This window comes from Pleuronectes platessa, chromosome 12, assembly GCF_947347685.1.
Source record: "Pleuronectes platessa chromosome 12, fPlePla1.1, whole genome shotgun sequence".
In the NCBI taxonomy this organism is placed as follows: Eukaryota; Metazoa; Chordata; class Actinopteri; order Pleuronectiformes; family Pleuronectidae; genus Pleuronectes; species Pleuronectes platessa.
Window position 1 is genome coordinate 18,702,679 of NC_070637.1, and position 15,487 is coordinate 18,718,165.

Consider the following 15,487-nt stretch of genomic DNA (forward strand, 5'->3'; position numbering starts at 1 on the left):
ATCTGAAGCTAGCAAGTTGCAGCTTGCTAGCTAGCAAGATTGCACAGGTTACTAACTAACGTTGATAAACCCAGGTTTACCACACAGTTAAAAAACAGCTTCTTACATTTGAGGATAAACTTGCATAAGAAGTTTCACTGTAGATGTCAAGGCTCCCGTGTTGGCTGGGAAATGCATGTATTTGACCCTTCTATTGAGATCGCGAGTAATGTTTCTCGGTTATTATTCCCGAAGTCCACCAACCCGAAACTATACTTTTAAAGTCCATATCACCAGGTTGCCTCATCAAATTCCAACATCCAATACACCAGATAGGATGCTAAGAGCATGTTCTACAACATGGGATCATCCATTTCTATCTACAGTAAGAGCTGTTCACATGTAAAGGGTTTTTATAAACTTATCTTGATTCTGTGCTCAATAGTTTCATTTTATTACTATTTTACACATCATCCAATACAATTTCCCAGGATAACTGTTTAAATTTCCATGTAAGTGTTCACTTTTGCTCAGTTTCCATGACTTTTCCAAACCTGGAAAAGGAAAAAATAAATTCCATGTTTTCCATGGTTTCCAGGTACCGTGGGAACCCTGCCTTCTCCACGCCCAGCTCTTCTGCAAAGGACAGACTAAAACAATCTCAGTCTTTATTGACTCTGGGGCCGACACCAATCTCCTGGACTGTACTCTTGCCGTGCAGCTGGATGTTGATCAGGAACCTTGGATCCAGCCCATCAAGGCCACTGCTCTGGATGGGCACCTCCTCTGCTCAATAAACAACTTCTCCTTTGTCTCTCTGATCTGGTTTATCATATCCTCTCTCTGATTTAAGCTGGCTTCCTGTTCCACTTTCATCGTCATCTTCACATCTTCAATCTCCTGCTCCAACTTTTCCTGTCTGGCTCTTGCTGTTTCCAGGGCGGTCTCCCTCAGGGTCAATTCGAATGTAGTCCAACACAGCTTTACGGTTATATAGTCCATCTCCTTTGTCAGTGTAATATTTTGTTCTGTTAGAGCAACGACTTCAGTATTGTCTTCAGACCGAGCTGCTAACAAAACATCCAGCTGCCTCTCCAGAATAATATTTACTTCAGTTAGTGCAGCCTTCTCAGCAGTAAGAGCAGCGATTTCAGCAGCTAGAGCAGCGATCTCGGAAACTAGAAAAGTGATGGTGGGAGCTTGAGCGCCGATCTCAGCAGCTAGAGCAGCGGTCTCAGCATCTAGAGCAGCTATCTCGGCATCTTGAGCAATTTTCTCAGCATCCCCAGCAGCAGTCTTAGCAGCTACAGCAACGTTACAGGCAGTTAGATGAGCGATCTCAGCAACTAGAGCAGCTTTCTCAGCAGTTAGAACAGTGTTTTCAGCAGCTAGAGCAACATTCTTAGCAGCTAGCTCAGCATTCTCAGCAGTTAGAGCAGTGTTCTCAGGACTTAGAGTAGCGTTCTCAGCAGCTAGAGTAGCCTTGTCAGGAGCTACAATGGCCTTCTCAGCAGCTAGAGCAGCACTCTCAGCAGCTAGAGCAGCAATCTCTGGAGCTAAACCAGGTTTCACCACGAGGACATCACTGAGGGTTCGCTGGAGCTCTAGGCAGATGGCACGAGATCTTTCTTTCTTCTCTCTCATCATCAGTTTTTCTCGCTCCTTCTCCTCTGTCTCCTTCTTCTCTCTCTTCATCAGTTTTTCACGCTCCTTCTCCTCCTTCTCACTCTCCTTCTTCTCTCTCTTCTTCCGTTCTATCAACTCCTTCTTCTCCTTCTTCTCTGTCTTCTTCAGTTCTTCTCTCTCCTCCTTCTCTGTCTTCTTCAGTTCTTCTCTCTCCTTCTTCTCTCTCTCCAGTTGCTCTTTTTCCTGCTTCCTCTGCTTTTTGACCTTTGCCTCATTCTCATCGGACTTCAATGCGAGTTCCTGAAAAGTCAGAGACAACATAAGTTTCTGCATTATTCTTCTGCAAAGTCTAAACATGAAACAAACCCTAACCCTAACCCTACAATCCATATAATTCAAATCTAAAATGATCTGATGTAGCGTACCTGAAGCTCAGTGTTCTGCTTGGTCAGTTTTCCTTCTTGCTGCTCAATAATCAACTTCTCCTCTGTCTCTATGATCTGGATTATCAGATCCTCTCTCTGTTTGAATCTGGCTTCCCGATCCACTTTCAGTGTCATCTTCAGATCTTCAAGCTTCGTCTCCAAATCTTCCTCTTTGGCTCTTGCTGTTTCGATAGTCTTTTCTGTGTTGGCCAAGATGAATGAGTCCCGTAACAGCTGTAAGGCAGAAGGGTTTATCTTCTTTGTCAGTGTCATATTTTGTTTTTCCAGAGCAGCTCTGGCCGCACCATTGTCTTTAGCCAGAGCTGCACACAAAGCTTTCTGCTGCCTCTTCAGTTTATCATTCCTTGCATTTAGTCCGCTGTTATAACCAACTAGAGCAGCCTTCTCGGCAATTAGAGCAGTGGTCTCAGCAATTAGAACAGCGATCTCAGGAACTTGACCAGCACTATAAGCAGTTAGAGCAACTTTCTGAGCAGTTAGAGTAGTGATTTCAGAAGCTAGAGCAATGTTCTCACGAGCTTGAGCAAGCAACTCAGCAGTAAGAGCAGCATCTTTAGCAGTTACAGCAGCTTTCTCAGCCGTTAGAGCAGTGATTTCAGCAGCTAGATCAATGTTCTCAGGAGCTAGAGCAGCATTCTCAGCAGCTAGAGCAACGTTCTGAGGAGCTAGAGCTGCGTTCTCGGCAGCCAGAGCAACGTTCTCAGCAGCTAGACCAGTTTTCTCCAGGATGACTGGGCCAATGGCCTTAGTTCCTTCAGACAGCATCTGTCCAGAGATCAGGTAGAAGATTTCTTCCTCCTTCACTTTCATCTTTGTCTTCAGATCTTTGTTATCCTTCTCCAACTTTTCCTCTCTGGCTCTTGCTGCTGGGAAACAGCAGAGGAATCGGCGGGCGGCTCGGCAGAAGGCCTTAGCTCCTTTAGACAGCATATGTCCAACTGACTGAAAGACACAAATATACATATACCAGGTAAAAACACTGTCCCGTCCTAGCTTCAGATATATTCAAAGACACACAGCTGAATGAACTTTAGTCATTTACACATATCTGCTGCTAAATTCTGTAAAATTACTGTAAAGTAACACAAAAAAATTAAAGACGATTGTGTTTTTATTATAAAACTAAAAACAGTTTAACCTGAAGTCTGTCCTGCTTAGAACAGAACCTACTTTGTCTCCTTGGCAGTTGATCCACTTCATGCTGGATGAACGAAATTTTCCGGGTGGCTGGATCAATATAGATAATCTTATCTTATCTTATTATATGTTATCGAATGAACAAAGGGGATCCAGTGTAACAGGGTTGTTGTAAAGTATTTGGCTTTGAGCTGTTTCTAGAGGTCAAATAAAGAACCTTTGACACATCAAAGCACTGTTTGAAGTCTACAGGAGGTGGTAAAGACTTAACAGACCCAAACAAAGGACATACAGTGCCTTGCATAAGTATTCACCCCCCTTGGACTTTTTCCCATTATGTACTGTTACTAACTGGAATTCAAATAGACTTAAATAAACTTTTTCCCGTTTGATCAACAAAACATGCATAGTACTTTGGAGGTGCAAAATAAATTTTATTGTGACACAAACAATAATGAGAACAAAAAAGTTGACATCTGTTGGGTGCATAAGTATTCACCCACCTGTGTCAATACTTGGTAGAACCCCCTTTCGCTGCAATTACAGCTGCAAGTCTTTTGGGGTATGTCTCTACCAGCTTTGCACATCTAGAGATGGAAAGGTTTGTTCATTCTTCTTGGCAAAAAAGATGAAGCTCAGTCAGATTGGATGGAGACCGTCTGATAACCGCATTCAAGTCTTGCCATAGATTCTCTATTGGATTGAGGTCTGGGCTTTGACTGGGCCATTTTAAGACATTAACATTCTTTAATCCAAACCATTCCTTTGTAGCTCTGGCTGTATGTTTAGGGTCATTGTCCTGCTGGAAGATGAACCTCCGCCCCAGTCTCAAGTCTTTTGCAGTCTGCATCAGATCTTCTTCAAGGATTTCCCTGTATTTGGCGCCATCCATCTTTCCCTCTATTCTGACCAGTTTCCCTGTACCTGCTGAAGAGAAGCATCCCCACAGCATGATGCTACCACCACCATGTTTCACTGTTGGGATGGTGTGCTCAGGGTGATGGGCAGTGTTGGGTTTTCGCCACACATAGCGTTTTGCATTGAGGCCAAAAAGTTCAATTTTGGTCTCATCTGACCAGAGCACCTTCTTCCACATGTTTGCTGTGTCTCCCACATGGCTTCTGGCAAACTCCAAATTTTTTATGGATCCCTTTCAACAATGGCTTTCTTCTTGCCACTCTTCCATAAAGGCCAGATTTGTGGAGTAGACGACTAATAGTTGTCCTGTGGACAGATTCTCCCACCTCAGCTGTGGATCTCTGCAACTCCTCCAGAGTAACCATGGGCCTCCTGGTTGCTTCTCTGATTCATTTTCTCCTTGTCCGACTCTTCAGTTTGGGTGGACGGCCTCCTCTTGGTAGGTTTGCGGTTGTGCCATATTCTTTCCATTTTCTTATGATGGATTTTATGGTGCTCAGAGAGATGTTCAAAGCTCTGGATATTTTTTTATAACCTAACCCTGCTTCATATTTCTCCACAACTTTATCCTTGACCTGTTTGGTGAGCTCCTTGGTCTTCATGATGCTGTTTGTTCAGTAATGATCTCCAACAAACTCTGAGTCCGTCACAGAACAGGTGTATTTATACTGAGATTAAATTGCAGACAGGTGGACCCTATTTACTAATTATGTGACTTGCAAATGTGACTTGTGAATGCAATTGGTCGCACCAGATCTTTGTTAGGGGTTTCACAGTAAAGGGGGTGAATACATATGCACTCAACACTTTTCAGATTTTTATTTGTAAACAATGTAAAACCATACAAACTGTCATGTTTTACTGTATTTAATAGAGGAGGTTTTCTTAAAAAATATATGATCTGCCACACAAAGTCATGGCTACTTTTTAACAGCGGTCACGTGAAAGGGAATGAGGTAACTGTTTCCTCTTCTGAGCCTATGGAGGTCACGTAGAAAATGATCCAAAGACTCGTACCCGGCAGATGAACGAATCGTTCACCTCCCGACCGTGTCTTCAGATCAGTGTTTCGTTCTTCTGCCAACAGAGTCTTCGGATCAGTGATTCGTTCATCTGCCGGATACGAGTCTTTGGATCCTTTTTCACGTGACCTGCATCAGCCTATGCAACAGTCCCGATGCGCGGCCACGAGAAAATGAACGAATCTCTCTTTGAGAGGACTCGTTACTCCCGAGTCCTTGTAAGGATTCGTTCAAAACGAACGAATCGTTCACGACCGACACATCACTAATGTACATGCACAGCCTGACTGGTAGATGCTGACCTTTCGAGGACTTGCTATATAACTAGCTATATCGTCTCTGCTTTGGTGTCTCTCCAGCTTGTGAAGACAGTGTCAGACAGATATCATGACCAATTGGTTGTGGTTATTACACAACCAGACCCCGGTTTCTTTTTCTCAGATAAAAAGTGATTCAGGACCATTTACCAAACCTTCATGCAAAAGTCAATGTCAGCTCAGTACACAATTTACAATATTGTTTTTTGGACTTCAATAAAGTCTGTTGAGGGACAGCCAGCTGACTAATACTTAGTTTATGTTTTTATAGACAGTGTACAACCTATTATAAATACTTTCTAATCCCAGGACTATAATTGAAGGAAAGTCTTACAGAGCTAAATAGTGTGTAATGCAATCTCCACATGGCAGGCTCAAGGCCAGACTAATCTATCCCATATTTAATATGTAATGTATTTTGACTTGCTGGCATGATGGAATTCGGTAGCTAATGTCCTCGACAGAAGAGGAGATGTGACCCGGCCCGGAGGAAGCCCGGGGCCCCCGCCTGGAGCTAGGCCCAGACGGAGGGCTCGATGGCGAGCGCCTGGTGGCCGGGTTTGCCACGGAGCCCGGTCGGGCACAGCCCGAACAAACTACGTGGCACCCCCCCTCTCTTCATCTCATGGGCCCACCACTTGTGGGAAGACCCGTTGGGGTCGGGTGCGCAGCCACATGGGTGGCAGCGAAGGTCAGGGGTCTCGACGGACCAGACCCGGGCGGCAGAAGCTGGCTCTGGGGACGTGGAACGTCACCTCGCTGTGGGGAAAGGAACCGGAGCTTGTGAGGGAGGTGGAGCGCTACCAGTTAGATCTGGTGGGGCTTACCTCCACGCACAGTCTCGGCTCTGGTACCGTCCTCCTGGATAAGGGTTGGACTCTATTCTTCTCCGGAGTTGCCAAGGGCGTGAGGCGCCGGGCGGGTGTGGGGATACTCATAAATCCCCGGCTGAGCGCCGCGGTGTTGGAGTTTACCCCGGTAGACGAGAGGGTCGCCTCCCTGCGCCTAAGGGTTGTAGGGGGGAAAACTCTGACTGTTGTTTGTGCGTATGCACCAAACAGCAGCTCAGAGTACTCGGCCTTCTTGGAGACCCTGAATGGAGTCCTGCATGGGGCTCCAGTAGGGGACTCCGTAGTTCTGCTGGGTGACTTCAACGCCCACGTGGGCAACGATGGAGATACCTGGAGAGGCGTGGTGGGGAGGAACGGCCTCCCTGATCTGAACCCGAGCGGTCGTTTGTTATTGGACTTCTGTGCTAGTCATGGATTATCCATAACAAACACCATGTTTGAACATAAGGGTGCTCATAAGTGTACCTGGTACCAGAGTACCCTAGGCCGAAGATCAATGATCGATTTTGTGATCGTGTCATCTGATCTGAGGCCGCATGTTTTGGACACTCGGGTAAAGAGAGGGGCGGAACTGTCAACCGACCACCATCTGGTTGTGAGTTGGATCAGGGAATGGGGGAAATTTCCGGATAGACCTGGTAAGCCCAAACGAGTAGTGCGGGTGAACTGGGAACGTCTGGAGGAGGCCCCCGTCCTAGGTATCTTCAACTCACACCTCCGGCGGAGTTTTTCTGGCATTCCTGTGGAGGTTGGGGACATTGAGCCGGAGTGGGCGGTGTTCAAAGCCTCCATTGCTGAAGCTGCGGCGGCTAGCTGTGGCCTCAGGGTCTTAGGTTCCTCAAGGGGCGGTAACCCTCGGACACCGTGGTGGACACCGGTGGTCAGGGAAGCCGTCCGATTGAAGAAGGAAGCCTTCCGGGATATGATATCCTGGAGGACTCCTGACTCGGTTGCAGGGTACCGACAGGCCCGAAGGGCTGCAGCTGCTGCCGTGTCGGAGGCTAAGCAGCGGGTGTGGGAGAAGTTCGGAGAGGTCATGGAGAAGGACTTTCGGTCGGCACCAAAGTGTTTCTGGAAGACTATCCGGCACCTCAGGAGGGGGAAACGGGGAACCATCCAAGCTGTGTACAGTAAGGATGGGACTCTGTTGACCTCAACTGAGGAGGTCGTCGGACGTTGGAAGGAACACTTTGAGGAACTCCTGAATCCGAATAACACGCCCTCTATGTTGGAGGCAGAGCTCGAGGTTGATGGTGTTTCGTCGTCAATTTCCCTGGTGGAGGTCACTGAGGTAGTCAAACATCTCCGCAGTGGCAAAGCCCCAGGGATTGATGAGATCCAGCCAGAAATGCTAAAGGCTCTGGGTGTTGAGGGGCTGTCATGGTTGACACGCCTATTCAACATCGCGTGGGAGTCGGGTACAGTGCCAAAGGAGTGGCAAACCGGGGTGGTGGTTCCCCTGTTCATAAAGGGGGACCAGAGAGTGTGTACCAATTATCGGGGTATCACACTTCTCAGCCTCCCTGGTAAAGTCTACTCCAAGGTGCTGGAAAGGAGGGTTCGGCCGATCGTCGAACCTCAGATTGAAGAGGAACAATGCGGTTTTCGCCCCGGACGTGGAACTACGGACCAGCTCTTCACTCTCGCAAGGATCCTGGAGGGGGCCTGGGAGTATGCCCATCCGGTCCACTTGTGTTTTGTGGATCTGGAGAAGGCGTATGACCGGGTCCCCTGGGAGAAACTGTGGGAGGTGCTGCGGGAGTATGGGGTAAGGGGGTCTCTCCTCAGGGCCATCCAATCTCTGTACTCCCAAAGCGAGAGCTGTGTTCGGGTCCTCGGCAGCCAGTCAGTTTCGTTCTCAGTTCCCAGGGATGCGCCTTGTCACCAATCCTGTTTGTGATATACATGGACAGGATATCGAGGCGTAGTCGTGGTGGGGAGGGGTTGCAGTTCGGTGGTCTGGTCGTCACTGCTTTTTGCGGATGATGTGGTCCTCATTGGATCATCGGCTTGTGACCTTCAGCACTCACTGGATCGGCTGGCGGCCGAGTGTGAAGCGGCTGGGATGAGGATCAGCACCGCTAAATCTGAGGCCATGACTCTTAGCAGGAAACCGATGGATTGCTTACTCCGGGTAGGAAATGAGTCCTTAGCCCAAGTGAAGGAGTTCAAGTACCTCGGGGTCTTGTTCGCGAGTGAGGGTACTATGGAGCGTGAGATTGGCCGGAGAATCGGAGCAGCGGGGGCGGTATTGCGTTCGCTTTACCGCACCGTTGTAACGAAAAGAGAGCTGAGCCGCAAGGCAAAGATCTCGATCTACCGGTCGATCTTCGTTCCTATCCTCACCTATGGTCATGAGGGCTGGGTGATGACCGAAAGGACGAGATCGCGGGTACAAGCGGCCGAGATGAGTTTTCTCAGAAGGGTGGCTGGCGTCTCCCTTAGGGATAGGGTGAGAAGCTCAGTCATCCGTGAGGGAATCGGATTAGAGCCGCTGCTCCTTTACTTAGAAAGGAGTCAGCTGAGGTGGTTCGGGCATCTGGTAAGGATGCCCACTGGGCGCCTCCCTTGGGAGGTGTTTCAGGCACGTCCAGTGGGGAGGAGACCTCGGGGAAGACCCAGGACTAGGTGGAGAGATTATATCTCAACACTGGCCTGGGAACGCCTCGGGATCCCCCCGTCAGAGCTGGTCAATGTGGCCCGGGAAAGGGAAGTCTGGGGCCCCCTGCTTGAGCTGCTCCCCCCGCGACCCGACCCCGGATAAGCGGATGACGATGAGATGAGAGATGAGAGATGAGATGTTGCCAGGTTAGATTTTTGTACAGTGATTTTACTAAATAGAAACTCCTGCTTAGCTCATTGTCGGATGAAAAATTTTTTGCCTCATTCAATATCTAATGTGTCTTTTGGCCAAAAAAATCTATTTTAATGGTTGGGGTGCTTTAAAAGGGGGAGTGGCAGGGTATTGGCTTATGTGTGTGCATGTGCACACACTTGAGTACCTGTAACTGTCTGCTAAACCTGCCAATTTAAGCTTATTGTTTCATTTATTATTTGGGTTGGGTTTATTTTGTTCTTTAAGTTCAAGTATGTGTTGTGTTATTTAAGTTAGTAATTTGTTGTCTTTTTAACCTAGCGACACCCCTCGCATAAGTGCCTGTAGTTTTAAGGAGCGGACCGTTTAGTAAACAAACCGAATCCCTCACTTCCGGTCCGAGGCAGATATAACACACCTGCCGTATAATTGTGTGTTCCCCTGAAGTCATTTTGAATTACTTTCAAACCCTTACTTGCACTTACTTTTTTACATTTGGACTTTGAATGTCAGTTATTTTTGAGTTATTTTGCACTTGCAGAGGCTTGATTGCTATTTTGAGTTACTTTTAGAACTTAATTTGCACTTTCTCTCCTTTTAAAAGCATATTTGCACTTTAATTTGTATTACAATTTTGTTTATTTATTATGATGTTTACACAACTTTTTACTGAAATACATTTGAAGTTCAAATTCCAACATTTTGAGTCATTATTTTTTATTTGCTATGGGAAATAATCGTTAGATTGGTCGATTGATTGGAAAAATAGTCGATAAACTAATCGATAACCAAAATAATTGTTAGTTGCAGCCCTACTATTTGCATTGTATCTGGTTCGGAAATCTCCGGCATTTCTCGGCGGGCCCCGAGGGAAGTCAGCTGTTCGGAGCGACAGTAATCCGGGGAACAAGCGGAGTCAGCACGCCACAGGAGGAGATGGTCGCCGGTATTAATGGCGAGTTGAATTGCCTCGTTCTCCCTCCCAATGTCCCGGTTTAAGCCATTTTGGAGCGCCGTGATCAACTTTGGAAGTGAATCACCACCTCCCGGACGGTCAGTTGTCCCTGACGGATCTTCGAAAGCCGCTGACTGGCTTGATTTAAAAGATGTGCCAGTCAAGTCTACATTGTAAATGCTTAGAGATTATGTCTTATTGATATATCAATGCATGAAATAATGCAACAATCTGTAGATGAACAACAATTTATTGAACAGGAACTTTGAGACACATGAGCACTGGGATTGATATTTGTTCTCTCTTCCACTCCTCTCATATATCATCCTGTCCTCTTCTCTCCACACCTCCCCTCTCGTGTCCGCTCCTGTCTTCTCTTCCTACTCTTCTCAACTCTTCTCCCTTTTCCTCTGTCATCCTCTACTCTTGTATCCTCCTCTTTCATCTTCTCCCCTCTTCTCTTCCTCATCCTGAATCTACAGCGTGTCATTGTCACTCACTCCTGTAATGCATCACACATTTGAGATTATGAGTCTTACGTAGAAGAGGTAATATGCCTACCCTTAAGGCCTAATTATACTCCTGCGACTGCAACCGCGGAAGGCCACGCAGCTGCATCGACGGACTCGTTTTGGTTTATGCTTCACTCACGTGTTGCGCATGTCGCAACGCAATTCCCCGCCAGAACCCTAGGCGGAGTAACATTTTGTTTCGAAAACAAAACACACAAAGAAGAGACGTCTTCTTCTTCGTCGAATCTTTATTTACATCGCCACTCCGGCTCCTAATAGCCTATTTCTGGCGGACAAATCGGCCAGTCAGTGACGGGTTATACAAGTGATCATACTTTCGGATCTCTTCTGCCAAGTGCTCTTCTATTTGTTCCATATTCGTTCTTCTAAATCTTCTGTGATTTCCGCGTATTGTGGGACATGAAACCGGAAACTAGACTCCGGACGGGATGTAGTAAGCAGACCAATCACAAGCCTTGCGGGCTGCGTGAGGCTCGCGTCGTTTTGTCGTGTAGTTAGAAAAATTGGCGGACGCACGCAAGCCCGCAGAGGGCACGAAAGGGGCGTGTTGCGTGTCTTGCGTGTATGCGTGCAACACGAGTATAATTCGGCCTTAACTCTGTAAAAGCTTTTGTAAATCAAACTAATGAACCTAAAAGGAAAAACATAAGGCTGGTTCCCCTGTGGTTCCTCAGTACCGCAACCTCAAAAATGTCTCACCCCAAATGTTCCTATTTAGTAGTATCATTTTTTTAAAGAAAAAACGAAAAATCACAAAATAGCTAAAAGTAGATATAAGAATGAATGTTACAAAATTGATCAAGACTAGAATGGTCATGTCAACTAGTATAGAATAGTGATGTGTCGGTCGTGAACGATTCGTTCGTTTTGAACGAATCCTTACAAGGACTCGGGAGTAACGAGTCCTCTCAAAGAGAGATTCGTTCATTTTCTCGTGGCCGCGCATCGGGACTGTTGCATAGGCTGATGCAGGTCATGTGAAAAAGGATCCAAAGACTCGTATCCGGCAGATGAACGAATCACAGATCCGAAGACTCTGTTGGCAGAAGAACGAAACACTGATCTGAAGACACGGTCGGGATGTGAACGATTCGTTCATCTGCCGGGTACGAGTCTTTGGATCATTTTCGACGTGACCTCCATAGGCTCAGAAGAGGAAACAGTTACCTCATCCCCTTTCGCGTGACCGCTGTTAAAAAGCAGCCATGACTGACGGCTTTTGTGTGGCAGATCATATATTTTTTAAGAAAACCTCCTCTAGTAAATACAGTAAAACATGACAGTATGTATGGGTTTAAATTGTCATTTATTGTCACACTGGCATTTAATTATCACGGGAAATAATTACACTGCACTAAACTGTAAATGTAAATGTAAAGTGAAAATAACAAATAGGGCTGAATAGGGCTGAACGATCAAGATTTAATATGCGATTCTTTTATTTTATCCTCTCTTTCCCCCCCAAAAAAATAATGAATGATTTAAATATGACCAACACAATATTAGATACTGTACAATATTCTTTCCCACATTTTTATTTGAATGCGGCGTTGTTATAGTCAGTGGATCAGCAGCAGATTAAGCTCTGTGTCCGCGGATGCAGCGGGCCAGCTGGATGTGCTGGCAGCGTGCGGATCACCAGCTCCGTAGATTCCCGTTCATGTCCGGGTGGACGTGCAGCGGTATGGAGGTGCCGGGCGATTTTCCCGTGCGCCGCCCGCACCGCGGTCACCGGCGAGATGAGCTCGCTCTGTGTGGCCGACACGTCGGCCGAAGACTCTGTGGGCAGATGAACCCGATCATTGATCCAAACACACGGTCGGGAGTTGAACAATTCATTCATCTGCCGTTTACGAGTCTTTGGATCGTTTGCAACCCCCCCTTGAAACAAACTAATGACTCAAAAAGAGATTCGTTCATTTTACTGAACGAGATTCAAAGAACCGACACGGTAAAAAGATCCGAACTTCCCATCACTAGTATAGAAGTAATGTCACAGCCTAATGTGAAAATGTATTGGTAGTTAGCTAGCAACGCAAGCTAGCCAACACTAGCTAGTTAGTTAGCAAGCTGAATGTTGGCTAGCAAGATTGCACTGTATGTGCTTGCTAACCATCATTAATGAGCATGTTCTACAACATGGGATCATCCATTTCTATCTACAGTAAGAGCTGTTCACATGTAAAGGGTTTTTATAAACTTATCTTGATTCTGTGCTCAATAGTTTCATTTTATTACTATTTTACCCATCATCCAATACAATTTTCCAGGATAACTGTTTAAATTTCCATGTAAGTGTTCACTTTTGCTCAGTTTCCATGACTTTTCCAAACCTGGAAAAGGAAAAAATAAATTCCATGTTTTCCATGGTTTCCAGGTACCGTGGGAACCCTGCCTTCTCCACGCCCAGCTCTTCTGCAAAGGACAGACTAAAACAATCTCAGTCTTTATTGACTCTGGGGCCGACACCAATCTCCTGGACTGTACTCTTGCCGTGCAGCTGGATGTTGATCAGGAACCTTGGATCCAGCCCATCAAGGCCACTGCTCTGGATGGGCACCTCCTCTGCTCAATAAACAACTTCTCCTTTGTCTCTCTGATCTGGTTTATCATATCCTCTCTCTGATTTAAGCTGGCTTCCTGTTCCACTTTCATCGTCATCTTCACATCTTCAATCTCCTGCTCCAACTTTTCCTGTCTGGCTCTTGCTGTTTCCAGGGCGGTCTCCCTCAGGGTCAATTCGAATGTAGTCCAACACTGCTTTACGGTTATATAGTCCATCTCCTTTGTCAGTGTAATATTTTGTTCTGTTAGAGCAACGACTTCAGTATTGTCTTCAGACCGAGCTGCTAACAAAACATCCAGCTGCCTCTCCAGAATAATATTTACTTCAGTTAGTGCAGCCTTCTCAGCAGTAAGAGCAGCGATTTCAGCAGCTAGAGCAGCGATCTCGGAAACTAGAAAAGTGATGGTGGGAGCTTGAGCGCCGATCTCAGCAGCTAGAGCAGCGGTCTCAGCATCTAGAGCAGCTATCTCGGCATCTTGAGCAATTTTCTCAGCATCCCCAGCAGCAGTCTTAGCAGCTACAGCAACGTTACAGGCAGTTAGATGAGCGATCTCAGCAACTAGAGCGGCTTTCTCAGCAGTTAGAACAGTGTTTTCAGCAGCTAGAGCAACATTCTTAGCAGCTAGCTCAGCATTCTCAGAAGTTAGAGCAGTGTTCTCAGGACTTAGAGTAGCGTTCTCAGCAGCTAGAGTAGCCTTGTCAGGAGCTACAATGGCCTTCTCAGCAGCTAGAGCAGCACTCTCAGCAGCTAGAGCAGCAATCTCTGGAGCTAAACCAGGTTTCACCACGAGGACATCACTGAGGGTTCGCTGGAGCTCTAGGCAGATGGCACGAGATCTTTCTTTCTTCTCTCTCATCATCAGTTTTTCTCGCTCCTTCTCCTCTGTCTCCTTCTTCTCTCTCTTCATCAGTTTTTCACGCTCCTTCTCCTCCTTCTCACTCTCCTTCTTCTCTCTCTTCTTCCGTTCTATCCACTCCTTCTTCTCCTTCTTCTCTGTCTTCTTCAGTTCTTCTCTCTCCTCCTTCTCTGTCTTCTTCAGTTCTTCTCTCTCCTTCTTCTCTCTCTCCAGTTGCTCTTTTTCCTGCTTCCTCTGCTTTTTGACCTTTGCCTCATTCTCATCGGACTTCAATGCGAGTTCCTGAAAAGTCAGAGACAACATAAGTTTCTGCATTATTCTTCTGCAAAGTCTAAACATGAAACAAACCCTAACCCTAACCCTACAATCCATATAATTCAAATCTAAAATGATCTGATGTAGCGTACCTGAAGCTCAGTGTTCTGCTTGGTCAGTTTTCCTTCTTGCTGCTCAATAATCAACTTCTCCTCTGTCTCTATGATCTGGATTATCAGATCCTCTCTCTGTTTGAATCTGGCTTCCCGATCCACTTTCAGTGTCATCTTCAGATCTTCAAGCTTCGTCTCCAAATCTTCCTCTTTGGCTCTTGCTGTTTCGATAGTCTTTTCTGTGTTGGCCAAGATGAATGAGTCCCGTAACAGCTGTAAGGCAGAAGGGTTTATCTTCTTTGTCAGTGTCATATTTTGTTTTTCCAGAGCAGCTCTGGCCGCACCATTGTCTTTAGCCAGAGCTGCACACAAAGCTTTCTGCTGCCTCTTCAGTTTATCATTCCTTGCATTTAGTCCGCTGTTATAACCAACTAGAGCAGCCTTCTCGGCAATTAGAGCAGTGGTCTCAGCAATTAGAACAGCGATCTCAGGAACTTGACCAGCACTATAAGCAGTTAGAGCAACTTTCTGAGCAGTTAGAGTAGTGATTTCAGAAGCTAGAGCAATGTTCTCACGAGCTTGAGCAAGCAACTCAGCAGTAAGAGCAGCATCTTTAGCAGTTACAGCAGCTTTCTCAGCCGTTAGAGCAGTGATTTCAGCAGCTAGATCAATGTTCTCAGGAGCTAGAGCAGCATTCTCAGCAGCTAGAGCAACGTTCTGAGGAGCTAGAGCTGCGTTCTCGGCAGCCAGAGCAACGTTCTCAGCAGCTAGACCAGTTTTCTCCAGGATGACTGGGCCAATGGCCTTAGTTCCTTCAGACAGCATCTGTCCAGAGATCAGGTAGAAGATTTCTTCCTCCTTCACTTTCATCTTTGTCTTCAGATCTTTGTTATCCTTCTCCAACTTTTCCTCTCTGGCTCTTGCTGCTGGGAAACAGCAGAGGAATCGGCGGGCGGCTCGGCAGAAGGCCTTAGCTCCTTTAGACAGCATATGTCCAACTGACTGAAAGACACAAATATACATATACCAGGTAAAAACACTGTCCCGTCCTAGCTTCAGATATATTCAAAGACACACAGCTGAATGAACTTTAGTCA

At 46.4% G+C, this 15,487-nt stretch overlaps 1 protein-coding gene across 1 annotated transcript; it reads right to left on the reverse strand.

The window, feature by feature from the left end:
- Positions 1–2,006: 2,006 nt before the first annotated feature.
- On the reverse strand, positions 2,007–14,022 carry LOC128453845 (M protein, serotype 24-like). The gene is made up of 2 exons (XM_053436939.1): positions 13,489–14,022; positions 2,007–2,993 (listed from the first exon to the last, which is right to left on the reverse strand). Exons 1-2 carry the CDS (start codon positions 14,020–14,022, stop codon positions 2,007–2,009), a joined length of 1,521 nt encoding a protein of 506 aa, XP_053292914.1.
- Positions 14,023–15,487: the final 1,465 nt, after the last annotated feature.